Below are 16,771 nucleotides of genomic sequence, written 5' to 3'. Positions count from 1 at the left end.
TTGATTTCCACTTTTCCCTCCCTGTTTAAGCAGGCATTTTTCTCCAGCAGCTGAAGCTAATGAAAATCCTTGGAAAATGCACCCCCCTGATGGTTACTGAAGGAGGTTAAAAGGCTTCCAGCTACCAAAACACACCACGCACCAGGGAAAGAACAGAAACACACCCACTCAGGATTTGAGAGTCCTTGGAGAAGGGATGAGCACCACGATCAGCACCACTGAAACAATCTCCACCTGCAGCCCTGCGGAGGGCAGGTTAACCCCAAGCAAGGCTCCTTGCTGCAGCCCTCTTCTAAAAGGCAGTTGTCAGAGGCAGATGGAAAAAAGAAAAACACATTGATCAAATTTAGGAGACAGGCAGGACTCAGACAGTCCCCATCAGTGAGAGATTTTACAGCATCTAACAGCTCTTTGTTAACTGGAGCAGTGAGGAGCTGCAGCTCCCAAAAAGCAGCAATGCAGGGCAATTCAGCCACTGCCAGGATTCTTGTCGTGTTATCCCAGTGAGATCCTTCTTTTGAAAGGCAGTGCTTTAGAAATGCACCATCACTTCGCCTTTGTTATTCATGCAAACTGACTTGTTTTCATCGTTACAGCCCCGACCTAATTCCCCGTGCACACGCTCCCTACAGCAGCTCAGAGCCCCGGACAGGATTTGCTTTCTCTGTGCTTTGGTGACATGAAGGTTGTGACTGGCCCTGCAGACAGGCACAGAGAGCCCGAGCCCTGGGACAGGGCATGGAGAGCCCTCCCAGAGTCGCATTTCCCGTGCTCCAGCTCTAGGGCGCGCGTGGTGTGAACACAAACGGGATCCAGCAAGTGCCACCATCATCGTTTTCCCTTTATCCCCAGCAGCTACAGATGCAGCAGAGGTGGGCAATCCTCACTTTGTGATGTCACCAGAGGCTCGTGGCTCAGTTCCTCCCAAAACGCAGCAGGGCCAGCTCTCCTGCAAACCTCCCAGCACTGATTTCCCTGATTTCCCTGCTATTAAGGCAGCAGCCCTGCCCTGGAGAGATCAGCCTCGCTGGAGACAAACTGCCTGTCAGCAAACAGCACTAAATACAGGGTATCATACTCCACAGATGGTGGCATGCTTTTAATGTTTTCTCTCTTGGATGCAGGTCACACCACTAATGTCATCTCCAAACACCGAAATCCTACATGTGAAAAGGTAAAGCTTAATTGCCTTGAACAGCAACTCTTGTATTGACTCCAACATAAGGCCCATAAATATTAATACAGCTATATTTAGCCCCTTTCAATTATACATACAAAATTGAACATCTTTCTGGGAACAAATCAGTCCAGATAGGGCTTGGATTTTTATCCTTTTCCCTTTTTAATACGTTCTGCATCAAAATAATAATAATTTCCATAGAGCAAAAGCTTTAAAAAACCCAAAACAAAACCAGTGGATGGAGGTAAAGTCCTAAAGATATTTTTCTGGCTCAACCAACTTGCTGGGCAGGTGTTCAGGGGTACTCACATACTCCTAACCTCAGCCCTGCCCCACCTGGTTCCCATTTATTTGTTGGCGAGTCCTTTTGCTGGAGGGCAGCAAATGGGCCCCACTGAAGGTGTGTCACACGGGGGAGCTGCTGGGATAGGGATGCTCGAGGGAGGTCCCATCCACGCATGGCCATGCCCCCACAAAGCCTTCAGCAGTTAAAGACCTTCTCCTTCGTATAAAAATCACATCCACTTTACTGATTTGCAGATTAATTATACATCGCTTCCCTTGCCAAAGTGGACTTAATGGTATTGACATTGCATGACAAAGAGGAGCCATCAGAAAGCTTCTCTCATAACGAAGGCTAGATTGATCAGGCAAGAAGAAAGGAGATTTCATGCTTTTGTTTTTTGACCCTTCCTCATGCAAGCAGACAAGGCCCTTTTCCAGGAAAAAGTGTTTTCAAACTCAGGCAAGACCAGGTGCCTCTCTCCAAAGGAAAGAGCTCTCATCTTTCATGAGAGCCTGGAATTCAACTCCCACATGTGCACAGACCCTTCACAGAAAACACACCCTGGTGGGGGGGGAAAAACCCCAGCAGCAGAGTCTGCACCTTCGTTTTTTGCAGGATAGTGGCCACAGCTGGCTAAAGTGACATAAAGTGACAAGACGAGATAAGAACTCAGATGAGAAGAATGAATGCATGACAGCAAAAAAATCCCTGATCTGGCCTGTATGGACACAAAACTTCCTCAACAAGAGCTCTGAAGGATGCAGCGAGGCCTGTGCAGAGACTCTGGCACTGTGCACAGTCAATGGCTGTGCTTTGGAGGGGTTTGTTATAGTCCTCAGACCCTTTCCTCAGCAAAGTTTCTCGTATCATAACTGATCTTTCCAAATTAAAGCTGTCTGAAATGGCTTTTGCGATGTCAAAACAGCATCTTGGCTTTTCAGACACAATTTATTTCGCTCCAGTCATGAGTTGTTCCATCCACTGACTCAGCCTGAACTTTGTCATCAATAGGATTTTCCAGCAGGTTGGGAGAGGGGGGGAAAAAAAAATCATATGCTTCTTCTGTGCCCATTGTTCTCAACACTTTGGTTCAAATTGCATCCTTCCAGAAGGTAAAGAGAACGGGGTGTCCTTTCCTCACAATGCAAATTGCAGATTAAAATCCCTCTCTAGGCTATACTCTATGCCTATAATTGTCAGTACTCCACAAGAACTCTTTTTTTCTTTTTAATAAATATTAGCTGCACATCCTTCAGAGGCACATTTTTAAGGTTCAGTTACAAGTTGGTAGACAAAGAAATATTACAGGAAATTCCTGCCCTGCCAGGTGTGAGTTTTGCCACTTACTGCAACAGGGTATTTCCCTCTGATTTTTAATAGTCTTTGGTTAAGGGACCCTGCACAGTTTAGCCTCACAGTCTTGCAGCACTCCCCAAAGCCCCATGCATCTTCCACCCTCACAAACACTCCAGTATTTTTATTTAATCAAACAACAACCTTTAAATAAATGGAACGGCATTAAGAAGCTAACAGGTCTGAAGCAGCAGCATTAATCCCCCCTCCACAGGGGGCTCAGACAGATGTGATTTGATTGCTTCTTCCAGATGGATCAGGGCTGAAATTCACCACCAACATGATCAATGACTTTGCCTCATCAGACATAAACAATACCTCTATATTACTACATGAACTGCTGCAAACATTTTATGCTCTAGCTCAACAAATAAAATAGCTGCTGTTTCCTCAGTATTTGACCGGTTGTTTCACCAGCAGCTTCCCAAAACAAACCAATTAAAGTTGTTTTTAAACTCCATAACATCCAATAAAAAAATCTTATTTCTCAATCCATATCAAAGCCACATTATAAATCCTTTACATGGGGCTGAACGAATGGAAATTCTAATAAAGGAGAAGCTGCCATAGTCCAGCAGATCAATAAAGACATCCTCACAAGCAGTTTATAACCATCTACAACATCATCTACTAATGTTCTTAAACCCATCTAACACATGTTCAACATGCTGAAACATCAGCTATTGCCTTCCAGAGTCATTATAAACAAACACCATCATCCCATCTCTGACACATCCACAGCTCCCCCTCGGGCAGGGAGCAGCTGCCCGACGTTCAACTGCTTCACTGCAGGTGTCTGAGCCGGCACTGGAGCTCTGGGATGTTACTCCAGTACATATTACTGGAGCAAAAAATCCCCTCCAAGTGGCTTTCCTTTCCTAGAAATATTTCTTGCCCCTTGGGGAAAATCTTCTTGCCTACATGTGTGGGTGCAGGGCAGGGTCAGCAGCTCCTCCCTGGAAACTCACAGCCAAGGAAGGCACCAGCTGAAAAAGGCACCCACAGGAGCAGGAGAAACACTTCTCACAAATCACAACCCCACAGCCTCGGGGCATGGTTGGGCTGCTCTGGAGAGCCCAGGAGCGTGCACACGAGGACAGCTGGTGATGGACTTTGGCCGCATGACTGCCCTTTCCGAGGGTGGCTGGGCACAGACCCGGCGTGGTGACCCCCTCACAGCTCCGCAGCGGCAGCTGCCACATGCCCCCAAAGCACCGGTGCTGAGGCAAAGCCAGGTGTTTCACACCAAAAGCAATCAATCTCCTTTCACAATGGATTCCCCACTCCTCCCTGGTTCTTGTGACATCCCTGAAGCTTTGATACAGGCTTGTTGCCCTCAGCACATTCATAACTTATTTAAGAGAAGACTTGCACCCGTAGGCACAGCTGTCAGGGCCGTGCTCCTCGCCTGCCTCCTGATATGTGCAAGGTTTTTCACACACAGCTGTGCACCAGGGGTTTAAACAGCAGCACCACCGGGAATTCTGTGCCAGAGAGGAGAGCACCAGGGCTCTGCAAATCCACAGCAAAGCTGCCTTTGGAGAGCTGCCCCCGAGGGGAAGACAGCCTTTCTTTAATTTGCTCAAAGACAGATCTTGACTTCAGAAGTTTGACGAGCAGAGCAGGGTCCCCGTTGCCCAGAAAGGTAAACAGAAGGAAACGCTGTTCAGGCAATGCCTCAGCTTCAAATTAAAACTCATCAAGGAAGCTCAGACAGAGACAAAAATCTGAGATAAGACATGGATTTTGTTTTCTTTTTTTTTTTTTCCTAGGAAAGGATCAAATTCCTCCCTGGAGTAATCAATACAAAACATGAAGTTGGATCAGAGAGAAGAGATGAGAAGTTGGGAGAAGTGGAATATTAAGACAGAAAAACAGATTAAACACAGACTTGAAACTCTAGAAATCATAATAAACAACAGAGGACAACTCTGTTTGTCATCTCATGTTTCTCTGTTTGTCATCTCATGTTTGTGTTCTACACAAACACTAGGTCTACATAATGTTTATGAGGCAGTTTTATCACACACAGGTGAAAAACCTATCCACAAGTGAAAAGGACAATTTCAACATTTCATCCAGATTTTAGGAAATAAAAAGTTCCGTAAACTTCCATTTGGACAATTTATCAATTTTTGTCACTGTTATAGGTTAATTTCACTGCAAACAGATTTCTTCTTGGATCCTGCCACGCAGATAAGGTCTTGCTGTTTCATTTTGGGGAGCACTGTACTTTCAAGAGAAGGCAGTTCTGTCATTTAATTATTCTGACTATTTCAGCCCCTCTGCCTTAATGCTCCCACAGTAACAGACAAGTTACTGACCTGCAGGAGGTCAGGCCAAAATGACAGATACACTGAGGTGTAGCACACCAAGCATCTCCTGGGAATGTCTCAACCTAAAGGGAGCCGCTTTGAACCCAAATCCAAAAGCTGTTGGCCATCAGCACTTGAATTAGTGAAATACAGGTGGCCAGGCAGGGATACAGATGTTCCTCAGGAGCCATCCTGCCAAACCACACCATCATGAAAAGAGCAGGAAGAAACATTGCACTGCAGAAAGAGGAAACGAGAGAAACTCCAGCTGAGGTGCACTTTGCGGACAAAATAATCATGGAAATACAGCAGCAGGATAAATATTAACAGGTATAGATCAAAACCATTGGCAAGACAGAGCTGACACAGTAAGGACAGAGAAAAGGCACCACAGGCCAGGTGGGCACCCCTGATCTGAGTCCTGTTGTGAGCAGCAGGCCCTGACTGCACCAAGTCCTGCTTGAGCCCAGCGTGGGCTGGGAGGTGCTGACACCAAAGAACAGCACAGTGGAGAAAAGGAAGAGGAGCCTGGGTTGCTTTCACCCTCTGGAGAGACTCAGCTGGGAGGGTAAAAACTGGGCCTCCCCTCTGCCTGGATGGGACTACCCCAGGGACAAGGAATGGGTGCCACAGCCTGTCCCCAAGGAAGAAGGAACCCAAGGGGTGAAGGGCCTTGCTCTGCTGAGGGATTGTGCCTGTGTTTGCCGGTCCTGCTAAACCCCATGGACACTTCAGGAGGCTCCCAAAGCTCAGCTGTCCAGAAGCCCCTGGTGCAGAGCTGGCCTAGCAGGATGCTCAGCAGCCAGCACCCCCTCAGCAGGGCTGGGCTGGTCAGGAACTCCAGAGATGCTGTAGAGGCTTCAGAGAAATAGCACGAGTTACCTTGCCTGTCATGCTGCATCCAGGAGGGATCACACTCATCGATCCCAGCCTGGCTTAACATGATACAAATTGCTTTTTAATTGCAATTGGAGAAACTGGCTTATCTAGGATGTTTACAACTCATCTTTTAGAAAACTGAGCAGCCTACTCTCTTCTCCTCTTCCTTGGGGCAAAATCTTTCCCTCCTGGCATGCCCTGGAAAAACCCAGCAGTTTTCTGGAATTCTTCCCAATCACTCAATACAGAGAGTTTGCCCAGATGCCCTCTGGGTTCCTCACCCTTACCCCAAATGTACCTCGGGCACACTCCTGGCCCTGTGGAACAGCCAGTCTCTGGCTGAGCTGGAAGAAACCCCTGCCTTGCTTTGCAAACAGCTGTGGAAAGGTCCCACGTGCCTCCTCCTGCAGCAGTAATAGCGTTACATTGCCAAAGCACATTTAAAGCATTCTCAAGGCTGTAAGGAAGGAAAAGCCTGGAAATGTCCCCTCCTGGCCGTGCCCAGGCATTCCCAGGATGGCTCTGTTTCAGCTGCAGCACAACGGGCCCAAATGCCATCAATTAGGAACTCATCAGAGGAGGTTCTGCTGTCCAGGGAGCACCACTGACCCTCAAACCCCCAGCCTCTGCCTTCTCCTTCATGGGCACTGTGCTGCAGTGGCCTCACACTGGCCCTGTAAGGACTGCAAGGACACACGGGGTAGTTTTGTACATCTGTCATTCATGAACAACCACTTGTGGTCCCTTCATCTGCATCCCACTACTTGAGCATCCCTTCTTTTTGGGCACAGGAGACATCTCACCCTTGATCAGCCAGTTCCACCTCCTTCTCCTGGCCACATCTCCTCTCCCCTGATCTTGTGAGCTCCAGGTAAGCTCCAGGTGCATAAATGAGGCTCTGCAGGGAGCCCCAGCAAGGAGAACCTGAGAGCTCCAGACAGACACTTCCCACCTCAGCCCCTCCAGGCTGTGCAGAGGATCTGTGTGACTTCAGAGCTCCAGACCAGAAGCAAAGGCCCGTGCTGCCCACAGAAGCTCTCTTGGGACATTTTCTGATCCTGCAAGGTTGGCCATGACAGCAGATGTCTCCATTCCCTCGGGGTCCATCGCTGTTCCTCTCCTGACTTAATATCCAATCTGCCCCGTGTTCTCCCAGGGGAAATACAGGTTTTCTGCTGACAGCTCCTTCTCCTCCTGCCCCACTCTGAGTCCTAGAAGATCTTCTGTTTATGCAGCTACCCCTTCCCCGAGCCCAGACTGTCTTTCTGTGGTCATGAGGCCAAAGAAAAGACTCTGCTCTGTTCCTAAGAAGAATCCAGCCCTAGCTCAGCAGGCAGAGCCAGGGAGAAACCTCCTGCCAGACACTGAGACACAAATGGTCGTGTCCCCAGTGCTGCAGGGTGTTACTGCAGAAGAAGGGGTCTGACAGTCACCTTCCCCTGCCTTTCTTCTTCTGAGTCAGCCCAAACTGCACTCACAAATCTCCCCCTTGCCTCAGGACAGCACAGACTCCTGGCTGGACTGGATGTCTCCTGTTTGGGGCAGGGGCAGGTGAGCCAGACCCTCACCTGGAGCCTGGCTCTGCAGCAGCAGGCACTCCTGAGCAGCCTCAGCACGGGCTTGCTTCAGCTCGTGTCTGCAGCATCCTGGCAGGAAGAGGAGCTCTGGCATGGCAGCTATTAGAGTGGGTGGCAGCAGATGGTGAAAGCAGAGGGGATAAGAAAATAAATACAAAGAGGCTATCTTGAGGGGAGAAGTCACCACATTAACACTCTGTTGCTTACACAGTGTCTTCTCCCAAAGTCTAAACAAACACTGCTCGGCTCCTGGCACACAGGAACCTGAGGGAGGGGACAGGGCTGAGCACACACAGCACTGCAGAGCCCTGAGAGGTGCTGCAGCCCCAAACCCTGCTCAGCCCTCCATGTCCCAAATGTCTGCAGGGCCATCTCATCCAGAACAGGAAATCCAGCCAGGCAAAGAGCCTGCATGTCCTGCTTCACACAGGTTACACACAGTTTAGGGAACTCCATCCTTCCACCAGCCTGGTGTGGACACGAGATCACCACATCTGCCCTTTCTGTGGACTGCAGGGTATGGATGCTCTTGCCTGACATCTTCAGAAAAGCAATGGAAGACATTCCCAAGGGAAATGGGGAGACTATAGGGACTGCCCAGTGCTGTCTTACAGGAAAACCAATGTTCCTTGTCCATGGCCTGGCCCCACTGCAGCACAGCTGCTCATGGGGAGCAAGGCAATCCCTTTCCCAGCCCTCACACAGCCTTGGACAGCAGGAGCCCACCTCTTGCTGACTGCCACCCCAGGCTCTTCCATCAACCCCAACCTCTGGAGTCTGCAGCAGGACCATTTCTGCTTCTCTGGCCACCAGCAACAGTGGGAGAGGTCTTTCCCTCTAATTCTCCTGCTGAGAGACCTCCAAGGCTTCAGCCTTGGGAAAAACAACCAAAACTGGGGAGAGCCTGGCTCACCAGGCTGCTCCATACACAGGACAACTCAGTGCCAGTCAAGAGCCCCCAAAACCTGCAGCCTTCATCAACACCTCCCACCTGGGTCTGCCAGAGTGCCTCAGCAGGGGAACTCAGAGGTGAAAGCAGTCTTTAAACACACTCAGGCACAGGCAATTTATGTTAAACACGTTATTAAAGGATCTAAAGCAACAGAGCAAAGATGTTCCGAGAAAGGTTTGAACTTCCCCAGCAAGGGGCTCTTGGGACTCCTCTTGTTAATACTTAGCAGGCTTGTCTGCAGCTGAGCCTACAGTGAGCATAAATGCCCCCTCAGTCCCCGTGCAGAACTCGTTTCAGTTAAATCAATTCAGCCATTGGGGAGACTTGAGGAAGCAAAGCTATTAGTGGGCCCACAGTTAATTCTGGGGGAAAGAAACAAGCAACAAAAGCAATAAAACTGACTGATTACTTATGCAAACACTGTAACCCTTTCCTGTCTGGGTCCTGGAGCACAGCAGAGGTGAGGATGCTGGCTGGAAAAGCCCTTCCTTCCCAGGTTTGGCATGGTCTCAAAGGGCAGCTGCAGGGCAGAGGGCTGTGGCACAGAGCTGGACATGGGGCTGGGAGGAGGCAGGGCTGCTCTGGGGAAGGAAAGTGCCATTCCAGGAGATCCCATCAGCATGAGAGAGCTCAGGAAAGCAGCTCTTGGCAGCAGGACCTTCAGGAAATGGGACAGCACGTGGTGACTCCAGCTCTGGGTGGAAAGCACACCTTTGGTGAGCAGGAGAGCTCAGAGCAGTGCAGGGACATCCCCTCAGCAGCCCCAGGGACTCACAGCTGTCAGCACCTGAGAGGGGCCACCTCTGCCACAGCAACAGCACACCAGGAAACCACCCTGGCCCACATCTCGCTCATCTCACACCTGTCTCCCCCACACATCTCCCTATTTCTTCTGCCCCCTTAGATCATGCTGACTGTAGCTGTAGGCATTAGGTGGGAAGGTGACTGCCATGGTTTTTCCTTCTGAAGCACCTCAGACAAGCATAGGAGCTTGCAGAGAAGCTCTGCTGCAGCAGCAATGTTGGCAGCAGCGTCGAAGGCAGCTCAGGAGGCAGCAGGGTCTGGTTGAGTGCCCGGTGCCCAGAGCAGCACGGGGGGAGAGCTTGCCAGGTGACAGCTGCATGGGAAATAACTGAGAAGATGTGGAGATAGAGGCTCTGTAGCAAAGCAAACTGACTAAAAAGCAACATCAATTGAGTTGAAGGTTCTGCAAACTGGTGGTATAGAGCCACAGAATCGTTCAGGCTGGAAAAGGTCATCAAGCCCAACTGTGCAGCCAGCACCACCACCATGTTCAGCACTAAGCCATGTCCTCAAGTGCCACACCAACACTTTCAGGGATGGTGGCTCTACCATCTCCCAGAGAACCTTCTCCAGTGCTTTACAACCCTTTCTGTGAAAAGTTTTTCCTTACATCTAATCTAAACCTCCCTGGTGCAACTTGAAGCCATCTCCTCTTGTCCTGTCATTCGTTTCCCTGGAGAACAGACTGACCCACACCTGGCTCCAACCTTCCTTCAGGGAGCTGTAGAAAGTGAGAATGTCTCCCCATTTCTCCAGGCTGAGCTCCCCCAGCTGCTCCTCATCAGAGTTGTGCTCCAGACCTCTTCTCTGGACACACTCCGGTCCCTCAATGAATGTATCAGCATTTCTGAAAGGGAATTGTTTTCTCCTGCCTCTAAAATAGCAGGGACAGGTTCACCCACAGCTGCTCCATCTGCAGGCCTGTCCCTGCACTGTCACAGGCCACCACAGCACGCCGGGGCTCGCACCTCTCAGCCCACCAGATACCCAACAGCCAAGCAGCCTCAAAAGGGGCAAACAGCCACAAAGTGAGCCCGGCACCGAGCGGCCTCCCGTCCTGAGCAGAGCACCAGAGCCACCCAAAAGCCACCCGTGCTGCCCGTCCCTGCTAAAGCCGCGCGGCTGCAGGCAGCTCCCACTGACCTCCCAGCCCAGGCCGCAGGCGGTTGTCGTAGCCGTCCAGGAGCCTGTCCAGGATGCGTGTGAAAATGGTGATGTTGTCCTTGCTGTCATCCACGACGTCCGAGACGTGCTTCTGAGAGAGCCTGACACAGGGAGCGAGGGAAAAACCAGGAGAGAGGTTAGAAGGGAAATCGACAGTGTGCATGCCGCCAGAGCTACAGGGAAGGAAGGGCCTGAAGTGCAGGATGGGACTCGGATTTTGGTAAAGTCATGTGTTTGCAGGACTCGCCACAGGGCATTTCTGGTCGACTCCCCTCTGTCCTCACAGAGCTCCCCACAGAACCCTCCCCACTGCTCAGAGCCAGCAGCACCATGGGCAGTGGTTTAGGAGCCCTATTTTAACAGGAATGCCCCAGTATCCCTTGCCTGCCCCTAAAAATGGGCATTTTCTGAGTAGAGGCTGTGGGAAGCTCAGTTATTGAAGTGCCACTATCTCCTTACAGGCAGCATGGAAGAAGTGACACCAGGTATTTGGTAGATTGAGCCATTTCAAAGATCTCTGCCCCAGGGAAGAGAGAAGACAGAAAAGTAAGGATTCAGTAAACAGGCTTAAAGCCTCATCATTAAAACACTTAGTGAACCATCTCTGCATTTTGCTGAACTTTCCCTGTTTATAAAAACAAATGAGTTTCCACATTCCCATCTCTGCTCAACACCAGAAGCCTACAAGCCCCCAAACAAGATGATTTCCTCAGAACACATTCTGCCCCAGGTGGAATACAACAAGGAGTAAATTCCTCTAAAAAAGCACATCTCACTGAAGAAAATCTTCAATGCAGTTTTGCAAACACAAGGGGCTCAAGTAATACATTTGCATTTTGTGTCTCCCTTTCAATCAACAGAAAAGGAGATTGTGAGTCCTTCTGGAACCACCTGCCTCTAAAAGAGATTTCAGATGACACAGAGCAGCAGTGCTGTGACTTCAAGCACAGCTTTCGCCAGCAGAAATAGCTGTTAGGACCAAAACAAATGGAAAGGCAGAAGATTAAGTAACAGAAAACAAAAAGAAAAATCTATAGAGATGAAGAGTTTTCAAGGAAGATGGAAGAGGAAATAACAGAGAGACAAATGAGGCAAAAAAAAAAAGATTAAGAGGCACAAACAGGCAGCGAGGTGGCTGAGGAAGCCCAGCCAGGCAGGGGAAAAAAGGCTGCTGAAGCAGAGGGATGCTCAGCAGCAGCTACAGGAGCCCCTTGGGAGCAGGGAAGCTCTGACTGGCAAATTGGCACTAAATGGAGAGGTGAATAATTGGGGAGCACTGGCCAGAGGAAGACCATGAATGCCACAGACCAGAGCTGGAGGACATACAATTCATGGTTCCAGTTACCAAGGACAGCACCTGTGACCATCAGAAATGTAATCCTGAGGGAAGAAAAGCCCCTAAATTGTCATTTTCTAACATTTCTGCCCCTTTCCTTCCCACCCCAGCCTTATGTCCTTTGATGTGTGGCAGCCACTGCTTTCAGCATGCATCATGAAGTAACTGGGGGGAAAAATAATAAAACCAACAAAAAAACTACACAAAAAGGAATTTTATTTAAGGAGTTCAAAGCTTCATCTTACTGCATCTCATCTGGTCAGACTGGCTACCCCTGACACTGCTGGTGCACCTGTAAATACACTGTCAAGTGTCAGTAAGGTGACAAGTACCAGAGCTGGTTTGGAGCTCTCTATCAAAGTGTTCACCCAACAGAAAACCCAGATTCTGTAAGATAAAAGAAGAGCAAAGAGTATTTCCTAGCAAAAGAGGAAAAATTGAGAGCAGGGTATGGGTACTTTTAGAGTCAGGCTGAATCAATACTATTTGGAATGCTGCAGTTAATTGAAATATATTCCCTTTTGGGCAATTCTGACATTAATTTTCATTGGTTTCATTGACCAAACACTCTGGGGAATTTCTTTTCAAGTGCCTGAGGTCTGCTTCTCCAGGGGCACATCCCACCTCCCACAGGACAACTTGGCCTCTGTTTATTAGCAAAGCAGCACCTGGAGGAGTGGTCAAGCCAAGAAGCTGAGCCTCCAGGAATACAAGTAGGATAATAAGCAGGAATACAAGTAGGATAACACAGTGCTGAAATTCCAGTTCCCATAAGGTGAAGCATGGTTGGGATAACACCTGACCCAGCCCTAATGCAACCTGCCCGACCCAAACATCAAAACATGTCTGACATTACAAACTGCATCACAGCCTCCAAGATTTCCAGCTGAATCCAAATGCTGGTTTTGGCTTTTCATCTGGACTTGAACTCCCTGCAGGTAAGAAGAGTTTTGAGATATTTAACAAATGCCTGCAGTAATTAGTGGGGTTTCAATTGTACCAGCTTTCAATAGATGTCATGGTTAAAAGCAATCTGTCCCAGTGTCTGCTGATGAGTATATAACCATCTATAACTTATGAATAGCTAGCATGCTCATGAAAAGCTCATTCATTAATGTTTTATAAGCTATCTTTAAAAATTACCCGTAATAAAAAGAGCTAGAGGATGGATTTTTGTGAAGGAACTCCTGGTGGAGGCTCAGCCGTGATGGGAAAAATGAGTTTACAAATTTCAAAGCTGTTTTACTTAGCCTGACATTTGAGGGTTTGACTTCAATGTGAGCAGTGTGGGATTTGCTCGGGAGGTGCTGGGGGAAGAGCGGCGTAGGCAGGACAGGGGAAGGTGCAGGCAGGGGAGATAAAGCAGCACCTCTGCCTGGCACCTGATTTGGGCTAATAATTCCTTTCCCAGGAAAGTTCTGGGCTGTCTCACCTCACCTCAACATAAAGCTAAAGCTGCCCTTTAGCAAGGCATAAAGGAACTGCAAAGAGATGTGCGGGATCAAGGTTTTAAAATAATTAAAATCATCTAGGCAGGAAGGACGGAGGTTTACAGCAAATTTAATTAGGATAGGCTTGAGGAAAAGTCATTACCTTGCTACCTGTGCAGAGGCTCTCTGGGGAGCTGTGCCACATCAGCACAGGGGTCCCCTCGCACACAATTTGGGAAGCAAACCCTCCTGGGGACCAGTACTGTGAGCAATCCCTGCGTGGCAGGTGGCGAGGGAGCAGCGGCTCCGGTGAATGCAGGGTGGCGAGGAAGAGGCAGCAGTGAGGAAGGCAGAGCTGCAGGCACAGGGCATGGGGACAGCCCCCACAGGCATCGTGGGTTCGGGGTGAGAGGCCAGGGCTGACTGTGCCCATGCAGCAGGGCAGGGTCAGCACTCACAGGGCAAGGCAAGCTGCAAAGTCAAATCCAAGCGGACAAAGCAGCACAGGCAGGACAGGGCGGCAGGGGCAGCACTGACATCTTTTCATGCACAAAGATCCGTGATCCCTTCTGGACTTGTTACTCAGCAGACAGCATTTCAGTGTCCACATCTGGCACTCTAAAGGCTTTTCTAAATGTTTTATAGAAGTAATGTATTATTTGCCTTTCTCTCCCTCTGTGCAGAGCTCCTCCTTCCCCACATCTCCGTCCTCCTTCCTCGAAGGGCTCCCCGAGCTCACCCAGCAAAGGCTCTGGCGGGATGCAGTCACGGACTAACAGGCTTTCATCTCCTCCAGACAGCTTCCAGAGGCTGGGAAGGGGAAGCTGGCAGCAGCATTCTCCTTACCAGGACAGCCTGAGCCTGCTCACCCAGGCACAGGAGAGCAGCAAGCCCAGCCAGGGTGGCAGAGAACCCTGGTGCTGCAGCAGGTCAGGTGTGCTGCCCGTGGGTCATTACACCATTAGCAGCCAAACAGATGAAGCAGACTGATTTTCTGTTCTTTAAAATACTATTAAAATATTAAATGAGGTGGGGGGAATCTCTCTTTCAGGTTAAAACTGAGGCAAGCAGAGTCTTGGCCCAGAATGAATTGTGCAGAGGCCAAATCTGAAAATAGGTTTTGTTGCAAGAAACGCTGACAACTGGTCTCGGTGAGAGCACCTCAAATAATGCCAGTGTCAGCCACGTTAGGGACTGAACAGCCCCTGGGTGAAAGGCATAAGGATGGGGACAAGGGGAAGGTCAAACACAGCAGAGACCCTTTAGTGCTTTGCCCTGGACTGCTTCATACACATACTGACCCCAGGATATTTAAGTTCAGTAAGAGGACTGCAGCCTTGGCCAACAGCTCAGCACTCACCACCTTACCCAGCAACAGCAGGGAGAGCCAGAAGCAGGACCAGGACTCCAAGGCTGAGGAGGGAGAAGGGCCCCGTTCCCGGGAGCCTCGGCGCCATGGTGTCAGCGTGCAGCCACCGCAAAACAAGCCTCCAAACCTGCCAGGGAGGGACAGAGGGGAATGACAGGAGAGAAAAGAGATTTCAGTTACTAGGGAAAAGCAAACAGTTCCATTTTTCATGTTGGGCAGCCGTCAGTATGTCTGGGGTCCTGCATTTGAAATCTCAGGAACCAAAGGCAGCATCGTGGCCTGGAGCACTGCTGGCCCTGGGCAAGCTGCATCACAGCAGAGCCAAGCAGGTACACACATTAAAACTCACAGCAGACCCTGCAGCTCCCCAGGTGCTTCAGCAGCAAGTGCAAAGCTCACTTTCCAAAGTAACGACACTGGCTCTTCCTCCACCTCACCCTGCAGGCTCAGTCACAACCTGCCCCTTGCCGCAGTCCCCAGCTCACCTGGCACCTCTGCTACCTCAGTAACATCCACAATGCAAAACCATTTGTGAAGTCTCAAGACCCATTTTTTTTTCCCAACATCTTTTTCTAGACAGTTAAACCCTCATTTAATTCCTGTAATGACACTGCCAGAAATTATTATGAAGTTTGACCACCGAGGCCCAAGGTGGTGGAAGCGCTTGACGATACTACACTTAGTGTGCTCAGAATTTTCATTAATGCTCAGTTTTACTTTTATTGTGATGTTATTGCACATTTAACTGCCTTCTCCTTTTATGTATCTCATTATGTTGATGCACCTTTGAGCAGCACTGCCAAGCAACAGCCTGGATAAATACAGCTTGTCGTGACATCTCCCCCTCGCAACACTCCCTGAGTGGCACCCAGGGGGTTCAGCCAGCCCCACTCTGAGCCCCCAGAGCCAGCAGTGAAGGCTCCAGTCAATCACAGCAGGCAGAAACCAGGGCAAGATGCTGGTGCCAGCCAAATGTGACCCCTGGATTTCTCCACTCAACGCTGCAGAGCCTCGGGCAGCTCCCCCCAGCACTGAAGGAGGTGCTGGCTGCACAGCCAAACCTCAGCAGCTGGGTGGTAATTTTGGCTCGGGATGAAGGGGGCAGGGGAACTATCTGGGTGCTGCCAGGGAGCAGGGGTTTCTGCACAGGGATGTGGGAGAGGAGAACTCCCAGCAGAAATCCCGTGCAGAGGGCTCAGCCCAGCAGCATGGAAACACCAGGAGATCACACATGTCCTCAGTGTGCACCTGGCTACCCGTGCCCCTGCAAGAGGAGAGCACAAGGCCAGGCTGGGCCGTGTTTTATCACATTTCTGCATTTAGCTGGTCTCCCCACAGCAATGGGGCCCTACAGTCTCCCTGGAGGCTGTGCCTGATCCTTGTTTTTTAGCTCTAGGAGCACATGAGCTGCAGGCAGGCAGAAGGTAAGAGCCAGACACCACCAGTCCTTACCACCCACCTCAGCTTTTGTTCTGGCAAGATACTCACTAACAGCAGGCACAAGGGGAAAAAAAACCAACCAACCAACCCAGCATTTGGCCCTAGCTACCTTTACCTTCCTCCCCATCAGTCACATGAAGTCCTTGCAGAAATTAATGCACAGATTAATTTAGGCACAGTGTGCTCAGGCTTTATGAATCAGGATTCCACCTGAATGCCCCCTAGGGAAGCTCATCCTCACACCAGAGGAGGTGCAGGAGCCTCTGGCATGGACACACCCATGGCTCTGGTGAGAAAAGCTCTGACTCGGGATGCCTCCTCTGGCTCTCCCCACTTCCCAGCTGAGAAGGGACACAGAGTCTTGGAAATTCAAGTATTTGCTGACGAAGCACAAATTAACTGGCTGAACATCTGTTCTGTGGGAAATTCCAACATTTCAGGGAGACTTCGTTCCAAATCACGACAAAGACAGATAAAATGTTGATTTTTCTTACAAGGCAAATTCAGAACTTCTTCAATAAGCAGCTTCTCAACAGATTTCCTTTCAACTTTTCCCTTTCATTTCATTTCAACTTGCATATTATACAATAGTATTTAATTGATTTTTTTTTCCTAAGGCAATTTCAAATACTAGCCAAAAGCAAAAAAAAAAAAAATTATAAAAAAAATAAAAGAACCGTTGCTGT

At 49.5% G+C, this 16,771-nt stretch overlaps 2 protein-coding genes across 7 annotated transcripts in view; one reads left to right on the top strand and one right to left on the bottom strand.

The window, feature by feature from the left end:
* The window catches only part of LOC137482717 (mitochondrial fission factor homolog B-like), a 214,641-nt gene extending 204,402 nt beyond the window's left edge, over positions 1 to 10,239 (top strand). For all 5 annotated transcript variants that reach the window (XM_068205252.1, XM_068205248.1, XM_068205250.1 and 2 more), the window contains one exon: positions 10,230 to 10,239. The gene's annotated coding sequence lies outside the window, so the exon portion shown is untranslated. The remainder of the gene's footprint in view (positions 1 to 10,229) is intronic.
* The window catches only part of LOC137482710 (gamma-aminobutyric acid receptor subunit alpha-3-like), a 107,380-nt gene that overhangs the window by 43,798 nt on the left and 46,811 nt on the right, over positions 1 to 16,771 (bottom strand). For both annotated transcript variants that reach the window (XM_068205237.1, XM_068205238.1), the window contains exons 2-3: positions 14,645 to 14,772; positions 10,490 to 10,611 (exon numbers count right to left, since the gene is read on the bottom strand). In XM_068205237.1, coding sequence (XP_068061338.1) covers positions 10,490 to 10,611; positions 14,645 to 14,772 — 250 coding nt within the window. The remainder of the gene's footprint in view (positions 1 to 10,489; positions 10,612 to 14,644; positions 14,773 to 16,771) is intronic.

This window comes from Anomalospiza imberbis, chromosome 14 (assembly GCF_031753505.1).
Source record: "Anomalospiza imberbis isolate Cuckoo-Finch-1a 21T00152 chromosome 14, ASM3175350v1, whole genome shotgun sequence".
NCBI classification, from domain to species: domain Eukaryota; kingdom Metazoa; phylum Chordata; class Aves; order Passeriformes; family Viduidae; genus Anomalospiza; species Anomalospiza imberbis.
Note: the sequence above shows the minus strand (reverse complement) of the source record. Positions and strands in the feature narration are given on the sequence as shown.